The sequence below is a fragment of the Pezoporus flaviventris genome, unplaced genomic scaffold, assembly GCF_033815535.1.
Source record: "Pezoporus flaviventris isolate CSIRO_AGI_PZ_B2104156 unplaced genomic scaffold, CSIRO_AGI_Pfla_v1 ptg000078l, whole genome shotgun sequence".
Lineage (NCBI taxonomy): Eukaryota > Metazoa > Chordata > Aves > Psittaciformes > Psittacidae > Pezoporus > Pezoporus flaviventris.
In genome coordinates this window covers 4,138,170-4,156,006 of record NW_026892626.1, presented here as the reverse complement: position 1 = coordinate 4,156,006, position 17,837 = coordinate 4,138,170, and the positions used below count along the sequence as shown (strand labels likewise).

The 17,837-nt window shown below is 39.3% G+C and overlaps 1 protein-coding gene across 1 annotated transcript in view; it reads left to right on the top strand.

Moving 5' to 3' along the window:
- The first annotated feature begins 1,989 nt into the window (after positions 1-1,989).
- Positions 1,990-17,837, top strand: part of CIITA (class II major histocompatibility complex transactivator) — a 32,555-nt gene continuing 16,707 nt past the window's right edge. The window contains 9 exon segments of the mRNA XM_061473296.1: positions 1,990-2,286; positions 2,288-2,399; positions 2,401-2,512; positions 12,559-12,562; positions 12,782-12,921; positions 15,309-15,431; positions 15,858-15,917; positions 16,995-17,078; positions 17,668-17,727. Coding sequence (XP_061329280.1) covers positions 2,225-2,286; positions 2,288-2,399; positions 2,401-2,512; positions 12,559-12,562; positions 12,782-12,921; positions 15,309-15,431; positions 15,858-15,917; positions 16,995-17,078; positions 17,668-17,727 — 757 coding nt within the window. The 5' untranslated portion in view covers positions 1,990-2,224.

The window sequence follows — 17,837 nt, the reverse complement described above, 5'->3', positions numbered from 1 at the left end:
CTTTTGATTTCTTTGCATTGAAGGGAAGTGTCACTTCTAAGTAAATATTATGCTGTCCAAAGTCTACATCTAATTTTGAATCCAAATATTCTCAGTAAAATCATTTCACTGTTGTTCCTAGGGTCAATGAAGCAGCTGAAAGTGTACCAGTGTAGGCCGGGTTATGTCGTTCAGTACTTGACATCTGGATATATCATGAGCCTTAGCAGATTTTATCTAGTGTCAAGGTAGTAAGTCTTTTTTTTTTTATTTATACAAATTGAAAAACAAAAGCAGAAATAGAAATAACATTTAATTATTTTATAAAAATTGCAAATTAACACTGTAGAGCACTAGAACTTACTTGAATCAAGTTTTCAAAGCTTAAGATACTTGTAGTCCCTTTTCCTGTGTTTTGGCCTCAGCTACAAGATCAGTTTTGAGTCAAAGGCAGAGAACTTCTAGAATATTATTGCTTGGTATGTTTGCCAACAAAATCAACTTGAAATCTTCATATCTTAACCCATATGCAAAGACAACCCCACTTTTGATCTGTCTCAAATCTAGACATAACAGAAGAAACAATATTGTATTTGGGTTGAAAAACTTACAGTCTTCTGGAGAAATTGCCTCTGGAGGGAACTATTTTATGGAGGGGAGTTCTTTGCCCACAAAAAAGAAATTCTACCATTCCCGTTATTACATGCCCTCAGTCAAACACATTTATACCCTGGAGCACTGGGCAAGACTTTCTGTACCTGCCTTTTGCAGAGCTAAAGTGCAGCAGGTCAATGAGTTGCAGAGCCTGGCTGAGGATTACAGTTTAAATTGGGTTTCTTCTTTTAATATACAGCTTCCCATGTGGCTTGAACTGTCCACCTCCTGTTCGAGAAGGAGACTTCCTAGTCAGGAGCACAGTTACCTAGAGGGGCCTTGAATATGACTGATGATGCTCCCTAGCCAAATAATGGAGACAATACTTCCTTTTTTAATCTGTTCAACCCATTCAAGAGCACACTGCTTGCAGGAGAAGCTGAGATGGAGACTCCTTCTTCCCCAAGCTGTGGTATACTCACTCAGATTTGCCACAATAGCAAGCAGTTCCCAACCTTCTGCGAGGCAAACACCTAGCTGCCTTCAGCATGTGTTCTGCTCCACGAGATGATAAAGTCCAAGTGAAGACATCTTATACGGTGCACTTTCATGTTGACAATACTAAGGGAAGCAGTCCTTTTCATGTAATATTTGAGGGGCAATGCTATTCCAAGTGAGTTGGAGCTCATTCCTACTCATAATTCAATAAAACTAATGTTGCCTCTTCTATTTTGAATCAATGTAGGAAACAACTTTAAAGGAAAATACATTTAAAAGACAAATTCTGAGTGAGATAAGAACATGCATGAAAGATCCAAGGGATTTATTTTTTCATAAAGAAAGTGAATGTGCTTTTCTTAGTTGCCATTTATATAGTTGCAGTAAGGCTTGTTACCGACAAGTTGTTACGGCGGTATGGAAGATTTGCTACTTATTTATACCAGGAACTTGAAAACTCTTCTGTTGAAGAAATTTAACAAAGTGTCTGTCCCTTGGAATATAAATATGTTAACTTTTACTAAGAATATATGGAAGTCAAAAGCAACTTGTTTCCTAGTTATTTTTTCATCCTAGTAACTTCAGATATGGCAGAAACCAGAGTCAGACCTGGGATAACTTTTTACCTCAGAGTTTCTCACCTGGTTCTAACTGATTTGACTTTCATAAAATCAGAATCAGAATTAATCTCACATTGGAGTCTCCATGCTTTAAACCCATCTTTGTTGTAGAGGATGTGTTTTGTGCTGAAGCTTTTGGTACTGTTCAGATTAGACAATGACATTTCTGGGCCCACTAATGGGTCCCCACTTCACCTTGGCCAGGAGACAAAGTTCAACCTATGACAGTCCTTCCTTAGTGGGATAAATATTTTTTTTAATTGTTTTTTCTAGTGACCATGTTGCTGGTTGGAGAGCTGTGTTTTATGAATGCTTGGAAGAATCATGGTGTTCTGTCATTTCATCAAGAAGTTACTTGGTTTTGGAAATGTTATTTAAAGGCATAATCAAATGAGAAAATCTGTCTGCTGTTGCAGGCCAAGGTCTCAACTCTTTTTTTCACTTCATCTTTTTGATGCTGAGTGGATTTTTTTATTTTACTGAAACAGTTCAGATTTTGCTTAGACCTCCTTCAAGCATCTTCAGATGCAGGTATGAATCTCTTTAAGGAGATCCTACCTAGAGGAAGGAATTTTCTTTCAACTGATACAACATCCAATTAACCTCATGCTGAAAGAAGATGTGATATCCAAGGAATACAATCAAGCCTTGCTCCATGAAAAAGACAGAAGGGACCTTGCAAGGAAGATACCTCTGACATTTGTGGAAAAAATGGGACCTGTACTGGAACACTTTGGTTCCCCTCTGTTGTTTAAACTTCCATATCAGTAAGCCTCAAAACATGACAGATAATGAGCCAACAGGAATAAATTATATTTCTGGTAAATCAGTTGATTTTTTTTTTCTTCCTTTTTTGCTTTGTTAAAGATTTACTTTTATTGCATGCTGAGATTTCATAGTGCAAAGTATAGCAGTGGAGAGCACTTTGGGAAGAGCCAGATTTTAATGCAAGAGCGGCTAAAGAGAGGTACATCCCTTTAGGTTATTAAATACTTATTTTCATAGCCAGGCCATAATAAAACTTGTTTTTTGCCACCCTTTACAGAACCAGAAATGTAAAGTAGATTAAAGAGACCAGGATAAGGTCAGATTTTTCTCAACTGACATATTAGTCACTGATAGTCTGAGCAGCATGTATTGATGGCACATGCTGGCAGTTCATGTTGGCAAGTTACCTTACCTTTCTCAACCATATATGGAAGGAATGTTCTCCGCTTTAAATTCCAGATGTCTATAAGCAGCAAAACTGCACTGCCTACAGGAGACTGCTGCAGATTTAGAAAGGGGGGGGGGGAGGGGGTTGGGGGGTGGAAGGAAGGAGAGAGAGGGAATACTTCATGGTTTATGACATTGTATTCAAGAGGTTTGAGGGTTTTAGTGGACAGCAAGAGAGAGAAAAATCTTATAACTCTGAGGCACTTCTTAGTCTGATGCACCAGAGGGTTAATGCATATGTTGGAGAACAGGGATAGCTCTGGACAATTCAAACATTGTCCATCATATGTAAAATGACATAACCCTATCTTAAATTATAGCTTTCAGGGTTAGTTTAACAAAACCAAGCAACTGTAAATGAGCATAAAAGAATGCCTAGGTGAACATTGGGGTAGTCCTGTAAAACAGATAGAAGGATCTTGAGCTGCAACATAGTGAGGAGTGTAAATAGCTTTTTCTTTTGAAATACAGTGTTGGAAATCACTTCTCAAGGCATGGATGAAAGTACAAGAGAAAAGAAGTTAAGATAGTTCATGAGAGGATAAAATACAGATGTGAACAATTTTAGCTCTATTATTGCACACATTAAAGTTAATGCCAAAATTTCATATTTTAAATGTAGAATATCATAGTAGAGGCCTGGTGTCACTTATGCTGGGAGTATATATATAGTCAGGTTTCTACTTTTAATTAAATACATGAAATGCTTGACAAAGTATCTGCTCCTTCTCATTTCTGTAATGGTAGCACCTAAAATCTCTATTCAAAGATCTCGGTCCTGTCATGCCTGGCTCTGTCTGCGCTTATTTGAGACATGACAGAGGGAAGCTCATCAGAAGAAGCAATAGTCTCAATCTACCTCTTGTTCAGCCTTTGTCACTGTTTAGATTTTTGTAGTAGAGATGGGCTTAAAAAAGGTGGAACATTAATTCACCAAGAAGTGATTCAATTGTATTAAAGACTTCAGCTTCCTTTGAAGGAAATTGGTTTCTAACTTTATTTTTTAAATTTGTTAATTTTTCAGCCTTCTGTTCAATCATCATTTCACTCTGACAAAGCCTTGCAAGAAAACTATCAGGAACAGATTTATATCAGCAGTTTCTCACTAACTACTTAAAACCAGTTCTGCAACTGTTTTTTCTATCACAAAATAGACCTTTACAATTTCTGGACAAAATACCCCAGCTTTCCCTCTCCTACAAAGTACACCATTGACATCTGTTTTGCAGTGCTTACAATACTAATCAATAGATTCTCTTCCCTCCTTTTGCAGTAGGGCAGCGTATCAGCAAGCATCGAAGCAAAGAAGCTGGTGGTCACCTGAGAAGCTAAAGCAGTTCTCAGCTGTCTCAACCTGATGTTTTTGTAAACTGTTTTTCCTTTTGTCTATAACACCATCTTTATAGACTAGTCCGCTAGATGATAGAATCATAGGTGAACGAGTACTCTGATTTGCTCCAGCAATTCCTTTCTTCAGTTTCTAAGCAGCTATGGGTGTTGTACAAGAAGTGGACAAGCAGTCTTTGCTACTGTTACAGATTAGAATCACAGTAAACAGCTGAGCCAAACTTTTATCCTTGCAGTATATAGATCACCTCATGAGGATTACAGCCTCAAAAGGTGGTAAAGAAGTCTGCCTGTAGGGCAGGTAAAGGACCTTATAATTTGTGGGGATGTGCTGCACATAAGACTAGGGCTAAGAAATAACCTTTAATTTTGTATGGTTCTCTCATACAGTGATTGTATTATTGTCTTCTGTCAAAACAGAGCTCTAAAATACAGAAATCTGTGTTTGTGCAGCATTTCATTATTTTCTGCTCTGAATGCTGTTATACTGAGATGTTTCTTTTCTTCTAATGTGCATAGAGGAATTCCAAGAACACAGCTGCCTGGCAGGTTAGAGAGCCCAAGGAGGCTAGTGCTCTGCATCGCAGGCTGGGATCCGTATCTCTAAATACTGAGAATAGACCAGCCACTCCTGGGATGGGAAAAGCTTTTTCTTTTCCTGGGGAGCCATAGGACATAGTGGAAGCAGATCACCTCTACAAGGGGAGAAGGCTTGCACAGGTCAGCAACTGCTTTGCTTATAAGACCTGCTGCCTTGTGCAGAAGCCATTTGTTATGAAGTATCTGATTAAAAACTTACCTTACTGAAGCAGCAAATCCTTCATGTCTTTGACTTTGCCAAATCCCACTTCCTTTCCCCTTCAGACTCTGGTGGAACTTTCGCTGTAAGTTAGAGCCAATGGAATAATACTACAGAAAGTATTTGCTTGCTTGAGAATATATTATCTTTCACAGTTAATTTCTACTTTGTGTAGGTCTGTGTATGATTTAGGGAAAAAAAACAAACAAAAGCAAACAAACAAACAAACAACAACAACAAAAAAACCAGAAAACAAAAAAAACAGAAAAATACAAATAAGCTTGCTGAGCCACACAGAAGCAGCTATAGGCATCATGGCAGGAATGCTTGTGAATGAACTTTATTTTCAGAAGGTTGTTTGTCATACACTGGCAGGGTAAGTGATGATTGGATGAATAAACATTGTCAGATGCTGCTACAAGCAAACCCTGAACACCATGTGTAAGCCAGGCAAGATTTATGAGCTTCTGTTTCATAGAACATCCCACTTGTCATTTGGACCAATGGTAAGAAACGCTTGCTCAAGACTCCAAACTGATTTTGGATTAGTAGTCTGTGAACTTGTGAAAGAAATACTTTCACTTCTGTTTCAACAAATGGAGCTGCAAGGTAACAGTGTCTGCATGCTGCTTGCTTTATTCTTGCTGTGCTGCTTGTTTTATTCTCACTGATGGACTGTTTAACAGCATGATTTTGGACAGATTTGAACTGGAATAGAAAAGGAGAGGAAGAATTCTATGGACCACCAGAAATGGTTACCACCAGCTCGCATCCAGTTTTAGTTTCCAACCAAATAAATCAATCTGTTCCTAACTAGAGACAAGTGCAAGCTCTTCTTAGCAGTACAAGTGACGGGTAAAGGTAAGAGTGCTTATTATACAAAGGTTGCTAGAAAGGAGGTTCCTCTTAATATTCTTGTTTGGAATTCCCCTGTGTGTTTCATTTTTCTGCAGTGACTGGTCTGGCTCATTTCCTCCTTTCTGCTGTCACTTTCTGTAAGCCCCGGGCAGTGCTAGCAGGTCTCCTTGTATTTTGGTAGTGAATCCAGAGTAAAAGAAGAGGAACTATCCTGTTTTCTGAGGTCAGTTTTTCCTCAACTCTTGAATGGGGTAAATCCTTCTTTTCTTACCTTCTGTAGATATTGCTAACTACAGTGTGTCAGTATCTGGCATCGTGTTGCTTGAAATATTAGTAAGATGAAGTCTGAATACAGATGAAATTCTGGAGAATTTTGAATTATTCTCTTTGTTCTCCCCTGTTACTTGCTCAAAAGGCTGCTGTAGTTTCAGTCTCTTTTAAAGAATGCACTTGTTTTTTTTTATGCAAGTTTCTCCTATAGAAAATGAAACTAAAAATCATAGAAAGAAACTCATTTATTTCCATTTTTTTCCACAGAGTTTTACATTCCCACTTAGGAGGGCTAAGATTCTATCATGAAAAAAGTCTTGGAGTACAAATGTAGGCAAGGTGTCTGCTGTGCTGTTGTATTTCATCTTACTGTTGGGATGGGAGAGCTGGGCACAGCTGTGACACATGAGGTAATAGTGGCTATGAAAAGGCAAATTCTGCTCTCAAATCACACATCTGGACACCTCCAGGACAGTACGTTATTAGTCTGCCTGAACTCAGCTGCCTCCAGTGGAAGACTAATAACATTTCTTTTATCTATTGTGTTGGTCTCTATACAGCTAAGTCCATTAAAAGGCAGAAATTCCTTTTACCTGATATTTGTACTTTTTCCAACTTCTTTAAACTCCTCTCTAAGGGAGACAAAGGAGAATGTGGCAGGATATAGGGCAGCTTTGTTTTCAGCATCATCTCTGTTCTTTCTTTTTAGACTATAAAGCCCATGGAATGCAACACTACATTGGCACAGTAAAGACTGTTGGTAAAAGTAGTATCTTTTGTTAAATCAGGTAATACCACAGGAAAAGTTAAATGCTTTTCAGATGTGTAAGCTTTTCAAAGATCTGAAATAGAAACTAAAACCTTCTAAGCTCATTACAACTAAGTTCTTCATAACCTGAGCACCACTACTTGCAGTTTATGAATAATGAGGCTGTCTCTGACAGCAAAATCTGTTTGATATCTGTGGAGCAAAGGAATTGTTAGTGGTGGATTTGGGGAGAGGAAAGGGAAACGGGTGACTGTAGCATGGAGGGCACTTCATCCCTCCTCATTGCTGGCTTGCCCACCTCCCAGAGAACATTGCCCCAAAACATTGCCTGCAGCAAAAGCCAGAAAGTACATCCCTGCCTTCTGGCGTGCGTTGTGCACAATGACATAACCCTTGGGTGGCACAAAAGAAGACAGAAGACTTTCTAAAGTTGTTAACAAAATTTTAAAAAGGCTTTAAAACTGTAGCTGGTAGCTGATGTCATTGAACTTTTAGCTCCAAGTGCCAGTGTTTCACTGGACTCCTTATTTAGAGTTCCATAATACGCGCTTCTTGTCATCTTGGTTCATGTGTAGCACTTACTCTGGAGTGCTGCAAGAAAGTAACATTTCTTCAGCAATCTTTGTGTTTAATTTTTTGACCTCTTCACTGCAGTCCTGCTCTCTTATTTTTCTTTAATGCAAGACTTGGAGCTGTAATGTTATGTCATCCTCTGCTTGAAAAACGTGATTTGTGTGGCACTACTACTCTTTTCTATGAATTATCCTCAGCTTCCTAAACTGATACAAAAATTAAATTCTGGGGAAGAGGAGGGGATTTCCTCTCTTCCTGAACTGGCTTCATTTTCTTAACCTCTCTACTCATGTGGGAGACTATTTTATTACCTGTCAGTCAGTTCAGATGTCAACAGAGCTTTGGGAAGGAAACCCCCTAACAAATCTCAGAAGCACCCACCTTATTTTTGGAGTAAATGTTACATTATTGCCTATATAAACCCGCTTCATTCTCTTAGAGAACAGTTAGTAAGTAGCAGACCCCATTGCCGGGAATCTTTAACATGTTGATCCTTTAAAATATAACACGTTTAAATCAAATTATTGGGGCAAAATGAGAAATTGCAACCACCTTCCTTATCTTTAGAAATCTAAACTGCCCTATCTAACTCTTAAGACTTGTATGTGGTTTAAGTGAATACCTTTTCCTTCTTCAACCAGATTCTTTGTCCTGGTATGGTAATGTTCACTATTTCTTTCACAAATTTTCCAGCATTTTTAATTCATATGATATCACTTGGACTCTAAAAGAGCACTGAAAACAAACCATGGAGAACCTTGGAAGTGAATCATATTGTTGTGCTGTATATGCAGAATACAGCAGTAAACCAAATGCATCATGAGTGGAAACCTTGCTGTATGCACTAAATCATCGCAGAGGTTTGAGAACACAGGCTACCAAATGCAGGAGAAAGGAGGTTTTATTTAAAGATTTAAGGCAAAAAGTCTGTCTTAACCAGTATCCAAACAATAAAGGAAAATGTATTCATGGAAATACATTTGTAAGTACACCCTGCCTTCCCCCACTCAGCATCTGCACTTTGTGCATGGAGGCCTGCCACAAAGGAGAGCGGACACCCCATGGGACTTCAACACTTTGTCTTGCAGGTCTGTGCAGGGTTTGTCTTCCTCCAGATGTGAGCTGGCTCTTGCCTTCACAGCCTTTATGCAGAAATTACTACAGAAATATTTTAGTCTTCTGACGAAGTGAAAACGTGCCAAACACCCGTTTTGGCAGCTCTGTAAGGGACCCCAGAGGGAATGTATAATCGGTTAACTAAGTTAAAAGCACGCATGAAACAACAGAGAAAGTGTTGGGTAGCACGGAGCTGACTTATCTTTGGTCCCAGCCAAAGAGAGAGGAGCTGCTGTTGTAAACAAGATTAATTATGTATGGTTTCATTTTGTGTACTTCAGTTACTGCATGCAGCAAAGCACTCACTGTCCATGAGGTGTCAGTCTCCTTACCTCTGGCTCTCTCAGTGCAGAAGCTTTCGCCTTTCAAAAACTCTTTTTGACTTCAACCTTGGACACAGTGCTTTCCATGGCTGCACCATAATTTTAATGCAGAAAAGCACACAGAACACCTCCTATTAGGAATGTGTTCATTCAACTACAGAAAGAAATTGCAGCATCCCAAATCCAGTGCATTCAATAGGAAGACCGCAAGGTATAGATCTGTGTCAAACCAAAGTAATAAAAAAAAAAAGAGGGTAAGTTGAGGGCCAGACTGGTGAAACAAAAGAGATGAGTACTCCAGTTTTTCATTCCTGAAAGAATGGCAATCTTCATTCTTCTTGAGGTGGAAGGCTATGTTTCCCTTACTCCTGTGTTCCTCGGCTGTAACACTTTCTGCATCCTAATTATCAGCTCTCTATCTAGACTTGGCACTGGCAAGCTGAAAACATTTTGCATTACTTATGTGTTTATCCACAGGGAAATGCTATTAAAATAACGGTTTAAATTAACAAAAGCTCTTACTATTATCTGTCAATGAAGAAGTTACGATTTTATTTTTTATTTTTTTAAAGGACTATGTGCGTGGATGCTTGAAAATCTTGTCTTTAGAGTTGCAGGTAGTGAAGAAAAACAATGTTTTCTTACACACTGACAGGCCTTGAGGAAAGAGAGAAGGATGATAAATGAACCAGCTGGATCAGAAGAAGAGTAACAGCTAAATTCAGACTGATTAGGAAGGCAGGAGTAATTTTGAAAGTCCTAGCAAAACAGAAGATAACTGTGTTCCTAAAGGAATTTGGTTCATTATAATACTAAAAATTACACCTCCTGAGATAAGAGACCCTTGCCCACAGAAATCTTTATTCACTGGATGTGTATAGTGAAATAAATATGTATTGTGCCTTTAAATACAGACGGAGAATGTGGAAGCCAAGATATATATTGTATATATATAATGCTATCTATGTATATAAGAAACCCTGATTCTCACTGAAATATATGGAAATAGGTAACTGGCAGGCTGAGGGTGTGCTGGCTTTGTGAAGTTACCACCTAACACCCACCTCTGCATAGACACAGAATAAACAAATATCTGAACTTTAGGTACTAATCAGCTCTCTATGCACCAGAGAAACAACCCTGATTTTGGGGGCAACATTATGACTATGACTTAATTAAAGCTTAGTATTTACACAAGATTAAGTTTGCCTACTTAATCCCTTTCCATAGGATTTAGCCTTTTCTTTGTCTGCTGCAATCAAGCAGCTGAACTGCCACTGGAATGATGCATTTGTCTGTCTTGCATTCTCTTTACACCTTCTGCCCAGTTACTTCTCTGTCTCTAACCCCAAAATTATACTGACCCTGAGGTAGTGCTTCAACAGCATTATTCACAAACTCTGGGAGCCTGACATTCTGAAAGGATTTTATGTTCATTTAGCAAGGGAAAGGGCAAAGCAAAATGCTGCAACAAACTGAAAGTTTAATCCGGTATGTTTATAACCTTATTTTTGGTTCTTATTCAGATTTGGCTACTTCTGCTTTCCATTTATAGCACAGCAGGCAATAATATAATATTTTTGTAATCTTCGTAGCTGTCGTGGTTTAAACCCAGTCAGGTAACTCGTTCACTCACTCCCCCCCTTCTTTCCCTCCCCCTACTCCCAGAGGGACAGAGAGGAGAATCAAAAAGAATGCAACTCCCACGGGTTGAGATAAGAACAGTTTAGTAACTAAGGTATAACACAAACCACTACTGCTACTACCGATAATAACAATGATAAAGGAAATAGCAAGGGAAGAGAATACATCACCTCACCACCAGCCAACCGATAACTCGGCCCCCCCCCCCCCCCCCCCCCCCCCAGCCCAACCAAGCCCTGACCTATACCTCCTCTAACCCCACAGTCTACCAGTCCTTCTGGCTCACTCCCAGTTACATGCTGGGCATGACGTGCTGTGGTATGGAATACCTCTTTGGCTAGCTTGGGTGAGGTGTCCTGTCTCTGCTTTCTCCTGGCTTCCCCTCCTCCCTGGCAGAGCATGAGGCTCACAAAGTCCTTGGCCAAACCAAACCATCGCTATCAGTTCTGTTCCCAGGCCGAAAGTCAAAACACTGCACTGCACCAGCTACCAAGGAGGAGAAACATGACTGCTACTGCTGAACCCAGGACAGTAGCATAATGAGGCCACTGAACATGAGGAAGGAGAAGTACCTGAGTGTAGGTTATTCCTACTTATGGAACTTCATTGTGTCCATCCTCTTCTAAGTTAAGGCTCTAGATTCAGACATCTGCGGCAGAACGTGGAGAGGTCCATTTTTAAGCTGTTCATCAGAACAGCCCCTTAGAGTAGTAAGAGGGATGAAGATTAGTCTATAACAAAGCAGCATGTAGTGGTGTGTGACTAGGTCTGCTCTGCCCCTCTTTAATCAGAGCTGCAGTGTTAGTTGTATTTCTCTTTCATCATGTTGCAGGTAGGCTTCATGGTACAACAGGTTGTTCCATATTTACACACCTTGAGAAATTAGGCATGTGAAACCAGAGTTATTCATGGCATTCTGCTAAAGGCAGAATATTTGAGCTGTATTATATTTATCGTTCATTGCAGATTATGGTGCTTGATGCCAAGCTGAAACTTTTAATGGTTGTGGTGTGTCAGCACCTTTTTTTTTTTTTTTAACAGGATATGGCCTGCAAATTTTGCTGGTTGTCCATTTCATGCTGGCATTTTAATATTATTATGAACTAAATTTCTTGGATTACCAGTGCAGGTGGCATTCACATTAGCCACCTGTAAACACTGAGGAGCCAATATTTGGTTTTGAAATAGTTTGATAAAGGTGATGAGTGACCAACAAGTATTGTTATTTCACTGGCTCTGGAATATCCAGAAGGAATGTTTGAGCTTATTGTAGTGCCTGGAAGCTTATTCTAGTAACTGGAAAGACATATAAGGGATTTAAAATGAGGTGGAGGAAGAGATAACCATTATTGAGAAATGTAGCTGCAGCAGTAAAAGCAGTTCTCAGGTGACTGGAGCAGGGAGTGCCTTAGATCAGTCAGATTTGTCTGGATACTGTATGGCACTCTGCTTGAAAGGCTATAGCAATTCCCAACTCACAGGTAGGTATGAGTTCTGAGGGGAAAAGAACATTGATTAACAAATAAATGTGATAGATTCCAAATTGTGAGTGAGTGGCCTGTTACAAGAAACTAATTCCCAAAGTGACCATGCTTCTGTACACAATCAACTATGGTCTGGAAAAGAATTATACAAAACAAGTGTTCTACCTTTCACTGTACCTTCTTGTGCTGAGGGGATGTCTCCTAGTGCTACCTCCAGGTCTTAGGAGCTGAGTGTAACATCCCAGACTGAAGCTGCTTCCATTAAAAGAAACTGTCCTGATGGTAATAAATGGGATTCAGCTTCCATGCTCTTCACTGCAGTCTTCTCATTTTCCCCAGTACCTGCTGGATTTCCGCTTGCATCATTTATATCCTGATAAAGATACAGGACTCGTGACTTATTCAGTACTTGGCACTTTTGGTCTGGGTGGTCAGACTGCAGTATCCCACCCCCTGACTGGACTAAAAGATAGGTAAGTCTCATTGCAAGCTGTATCTGGATCTGTAAATTTAAGTTACACAGTTGTAACCCAAGCAAGACTTGGTAAAGCAATACCAGTTCCACAGCCTTAACATCTCAATATTTTGTCAACAGAAGGCCACAGTGCAGGACTTGTAGTTTTGGTTGACAAAAAAAAAAAAAAAAAGTAGTTTTGTTATTGCTAACTGTTTTTCTATTTGATTTCATACAGCAGGAGACAAATCATGGATTCAACATTTCTGTCTGAAAATGGCTATCTTGATTTGCTGCACAGTGATATCGATCCACTGCATTTGTATACTCAACTTGATCCTAAGTTATCTGGAAATGAAGAAGGTGACTTCTCTGCAGGTTAATAAAACACTAAAAAATGCTTGATTAGTTTAGTCATCATGCTATAAGTTATTACCATCTCCTCTCAATTCCATAGCCACCTAATGGCAGCTTATTGTGGTGTCTGAACTAAACACAGCAACACATGGTCTTATGATACAATAACTTTGTTCATATCTGTATGTAAAATAGTGACTGCTTCCAGAAACTATCATGGTTTTGAAACTCCATGTTTACAGCTTCCTGCTCAGTGAGTCTAAAAATACATACTGTACATGTCACTCATCAAGGTGTGGGATTAATGTATTTGGTTTGGATATTGTTCCTGTAAGTAGTTTATTTGCAAGTGTTCCTATTGTAAGCTGGTCAGATGTAATTGTCCACACTTTTGTAACTTCAAGGTAAACACTTGGCAAAACAGAGACTTTTAGGTGAGTTTGTGATGAAACCAGTCTGCAAGCAAACCAGCATTTTTTTTCCTTCTGAGATCCTAAGGCATCAGCTTTCATTACCAGTTTCCATTTTACAGTTTTTGGGGGCACAGGCCAATGATTTCATGATTTTATGATAGAGGAGAAAGCAGAAGGGCCAGGACATAAAGATCATAGAATAGAATCATAGAATAGTTAAGGTTGGAAAGGACCTCAAGATCATCTACTTCCAATCCCCCTGCTGTGGGCAGGGACGCCTCACACTAAAGCATGCCACACAAGTCTTCATCCAACCTGGCCTTGAACACTGCCAGGGATGGAGCATTCACAGCCTCCCTGGGCAACCCATTCCAGTGCCTCACCACCCTAACAGGAAAGAATTTCTTCCTTATATCCAATCTAAACCTCCCCTGTTTAAGTTTTAACCCATTACCTCTTGTCCTGTTACTACAGTCCCTAATGAAGAGTCCCTCCCCAGCATCCCTGTAGGCCCCCTTCAGATACTGGAAGGCTGCTATGAGGTCTCCACGCAGCCTTCTCTTCTCCAGGCTGAACAGCCCCAACTTTCTCAGCCTGTCTTTATACAGGAAGTGCTCCAGTCCCCTGATCATCCTCATGGCCCTTCTCTGGACTTGTTCCAACAGTTCCATGTCCTTTTTATGTTTAGGACACCAGAACTGTACACAATACTCCAAGTGAGGTCTCACAAGAGCAGAGTAGAGGGGCAGGATCACCTCCTTTGACCTGTTGGTCATGCTCCTCTTGATGCAGCCCAGGATACAGTTGGCTTTCCGGGCTGGAAGTGCACACTGCCAGCTCATGTTCATTTTCTCACCAACCAACACCCTCAAGTGTTGATAAAATGATAGTTTCTTCATGTAAATTCCTACAGCTGATCAGATTAGGAGGTTGCCCTGGATCTCAGACATTCTGCTCCTGAATTTGTGTGGAGGCTGTGGAATGTTCTGCTTCCCCTGAGTTTGCCAGCATTAGAGTACGAAAGTGAATGTATGCTGCTAACTGTGTGGTGGAGCAATAGATGAGCTTATTTTAAATTACTGAGCTGGTCTGTGGTTTGAGATTGGTAATGAAAAGAGAACAACAGACGCATGCCAGATATGAAAACCTATAGTTCTTCTTGATAGGTGTAAGAGATTACCAAACTGGAGGATACCACCTCACACCCTTGCTTTAATGAGAGACCAGTGTCAGCAGGTACATGGGCAAATCAGTGGAGAACTGAGCACCAGAACCTGGAATCATCTTTGTGATTATTTCCCAGGTTGAGCTTTGCTCTCTCAATTTCTGACTGTTAATCAAACCTGCAGGAGTGTTTCTTCACTCCCATTGTCTTACTTGTTCAGTGAAAGTAGGATGAGTGTGGGATCAAGGAATGGCTTTTGTTATATCAGAGATTTTTCACTGTTTTGAATACTTCTAAGCCTTAGCAATGTCTGAGATGATGTAGATAAAGTAAATGTTGTCAGGACATGGCACTACTTATTGGAAGCTGGGTATATCTGCTGTGAAGATGTTAGCATGGTCTCTGGTATATTTTGGCCCTGTTCAACTAGCAGCTTTACAGGCAATTTGTAGCAGTAGCTTGGGGGTTAGCATGGATCCAGAATTCTTCCAAACAGGGAGTCTTCATGGTACCACAATATCCTAAAGAATAAGAAGGTTTTATAATATTGATGAGTCTGGCCATGTGCATGGGCCTTAACGGGACAGAATGGATTCTAGAACTGTTTTATTTACTAGGAAATATGAAGTATCAGAGTTGAGCAAAAGTGTTGATTTCTGTTGATATATTACTGAGAGTTTAGTTCTGTTCCTGCTTAACCAACATAAAAAGAAGAGCCAAAGCCTTTTGCTGAAGTAACAAATCTGCCTTTTCTGCATGTCCTGAGATCTGTTTTCCACTCCTTCGTTATGGTATTCATTGAACAATTGTGTTCTCCTTTTTACTTCTAGATTCTGAAGTTGATGCCAGCAACTATGATCAGTTCAACATTGATTTCCTGTATACAATGGAAAACAGTGAAAATGGGGATGAATTGGATCTCTGTTCCACCAAAGAAGATTATGCTAGAATAGGTATGAATGCAATTTTTCTTTCTTTCACATCCTTATTTTTCAGTCACTTGCTATAGCTATTTCTTATTAATTGTATTTTCAGTTTAAAGCAGTGGCATATACATAGTGTTCTGTCCCTCATGCATGGCAGATCTAGCCAGGGTACATAAACCTGCAGTTTGTGGGGAAACAGATTAACAGTAGCTTGTGGTTGTTGGGGGAAAAAAAAATCTCTCTATTAATGGCTCCTTCTGCTTAATACTTCCTGTCTCAACTTCTTCTTTTTTGTTTTCTTGATTTCCTGAACAAAAATTTACAAGAAAAATTTAATTTACCTCTGCAAAAGGTAAGTTTACAGGAGTTTTACTGTGAAATTACTGTGCCCTTACTATGTTTCTTCTTCTTTTTCTTTTTTCTTTTTTTTTTTTTTTGGTCCCTTCTTGCTAGCTGGATTAGCAGAATATGTGCTCCAAGATCATCAGGAGATGAAGGTGGAAGACACTTTTGGTAAGATTTCTGTGGCAAAGATTAATTTTCTCCATGACAGTGTTCTGGCTAACATCTGCACTGTACTTCATCCCCATGATTTGAACCGTAGTAAGGTTTTTATATATCTGGTATACTCTTCTTTCCCCCTGGAAACTGTATCCCAGGATTTTCATGGCAGACTTTGAGGATTTTCTGTATTGTTGCAGGCCTTTCTGAAAGATGGCAGTTTTATCTCTGAGCAGTTGCCGATCACATCACTATGGCTATAGTGTATGTACAGCTAGTGCAGTATACGCCCTCAGTTAGAGTCTGACTTATTCTAAGCACAACACAGGTGGTATGCAGAAGTTCATTAAAGCTGAACCACCCAGAGGACTTATCATGCATTTAAACGCTGTTCATGCACACTCACTTCTGTTCAGGATGCACAAAACTGCCTGAGGAAGCATGTTGAATTTTAATTCTCTCCCTGATCAATGCAGCAATGCTGTAGTATGCATGTGGTAAATGATTCCTTCGTTCAGTACTTGACCAGAGATGATTGCTTGACTTTTTACTGTTCCCTGGTATGTTTAAAAATTGAGGCTTTTTGCACTTAACGGCAAAATTTGTATTGGTTTTAGAGGAAACAAGATACAGTATTAGTGCTGAATGATTTGCCAGTAGAAGAATGGTACAGATAACTTCACAGTTCTTACAACACAAAATACGATCTCTTAAGGGATCTAATCCTTTTTGTACCAAAAATGAGTAAATAACTTTGCTAGTACTGAGATTATGCTGTGATACAGCTATGTTGTTTTATCCTTTTATCCTTTGCTCATCATTAAAGCATTGAGAAGTGTTTAAGTTTTATTAGCCACTGAATTAATGGCAGTAGATTAATACCTCACAGTTCAAAAACCAACAGAGGGTAACAGAACCTGCATCCAAAGCTCTGTGGGCTTTCTAAATCCTCTTGATCTGAAGATGTGTTTTAGTGCATTTATTTGGAGCATATTTTCTCTTTGTCACCTGTTGGTATATTTCTGTTACTTTTTCTCTTCCTACAATTTTTCTAGGAGAGCAAAGGTTGACATTTTTACATATTTTTAGCAGGGAACCTTATTTTGGATGAAATAGCAGCTGAAAACACTGAGATGCTTCCTGACATAAATGTGCAGAAATGTCACAAACGAAGTAAGTGAAAAAGAGTGAGAGTCTGAAAGGCTGCAAAATTTGAATCCTAAATTTGCATTTCGACACTTTGGTTTTAACCCATCCTCAATGCATCTCTCATGTAGTTCTTCACTGATACAACCAGACGTGCTTCCTATGATATTGCTTACCCTCTGTGGGCTGGAAGTAAAAACAACTCCCACAAGCACATTCTTTACAATTTGCAGAATTTGTTGTCCTGTAACATGACATTAAGTATGTTGTATTTCTTCCCTTCATCTGTGTGACAGTGTTAACTTTGTTTTCAGTGACTCTATCGCTTAGCAAGCATTAGCTGAACAATTCCCTCTTCAATATCAACAGCAGCAGCAAAAATCTTTGATTACTGGCACAAAAATCTGTAGCTTAATTGAAACTTCACAGTCAGAGTGAAATATGAGGCTTCTCACATTCATATTTTATATATTGGCCCCAAACAATTCTGAAATAGCTGAATTGAAACTGATAACATCTCATTCTGCTTTAAAAGGTTAAAATAAATTTCCATGGTGGAAACGTAAAGTTACCAAACTGCTTCAATTTTTGTCATTTATCATCACTTCTCTTTCATCATTCTTAGGCTCTGCAGAGAGTTGCTCTGATGCTTCAGAACGCAAATACAGGAAAATAGGTAAGTTGTTGGCTGAATAGGAAAAGATTATTGAACATATATTGTCTTATGTTGCAAAGTCTCATCCTCTGTTAGGTATTTGATGATACAGCATCATCATTAATTTTAAT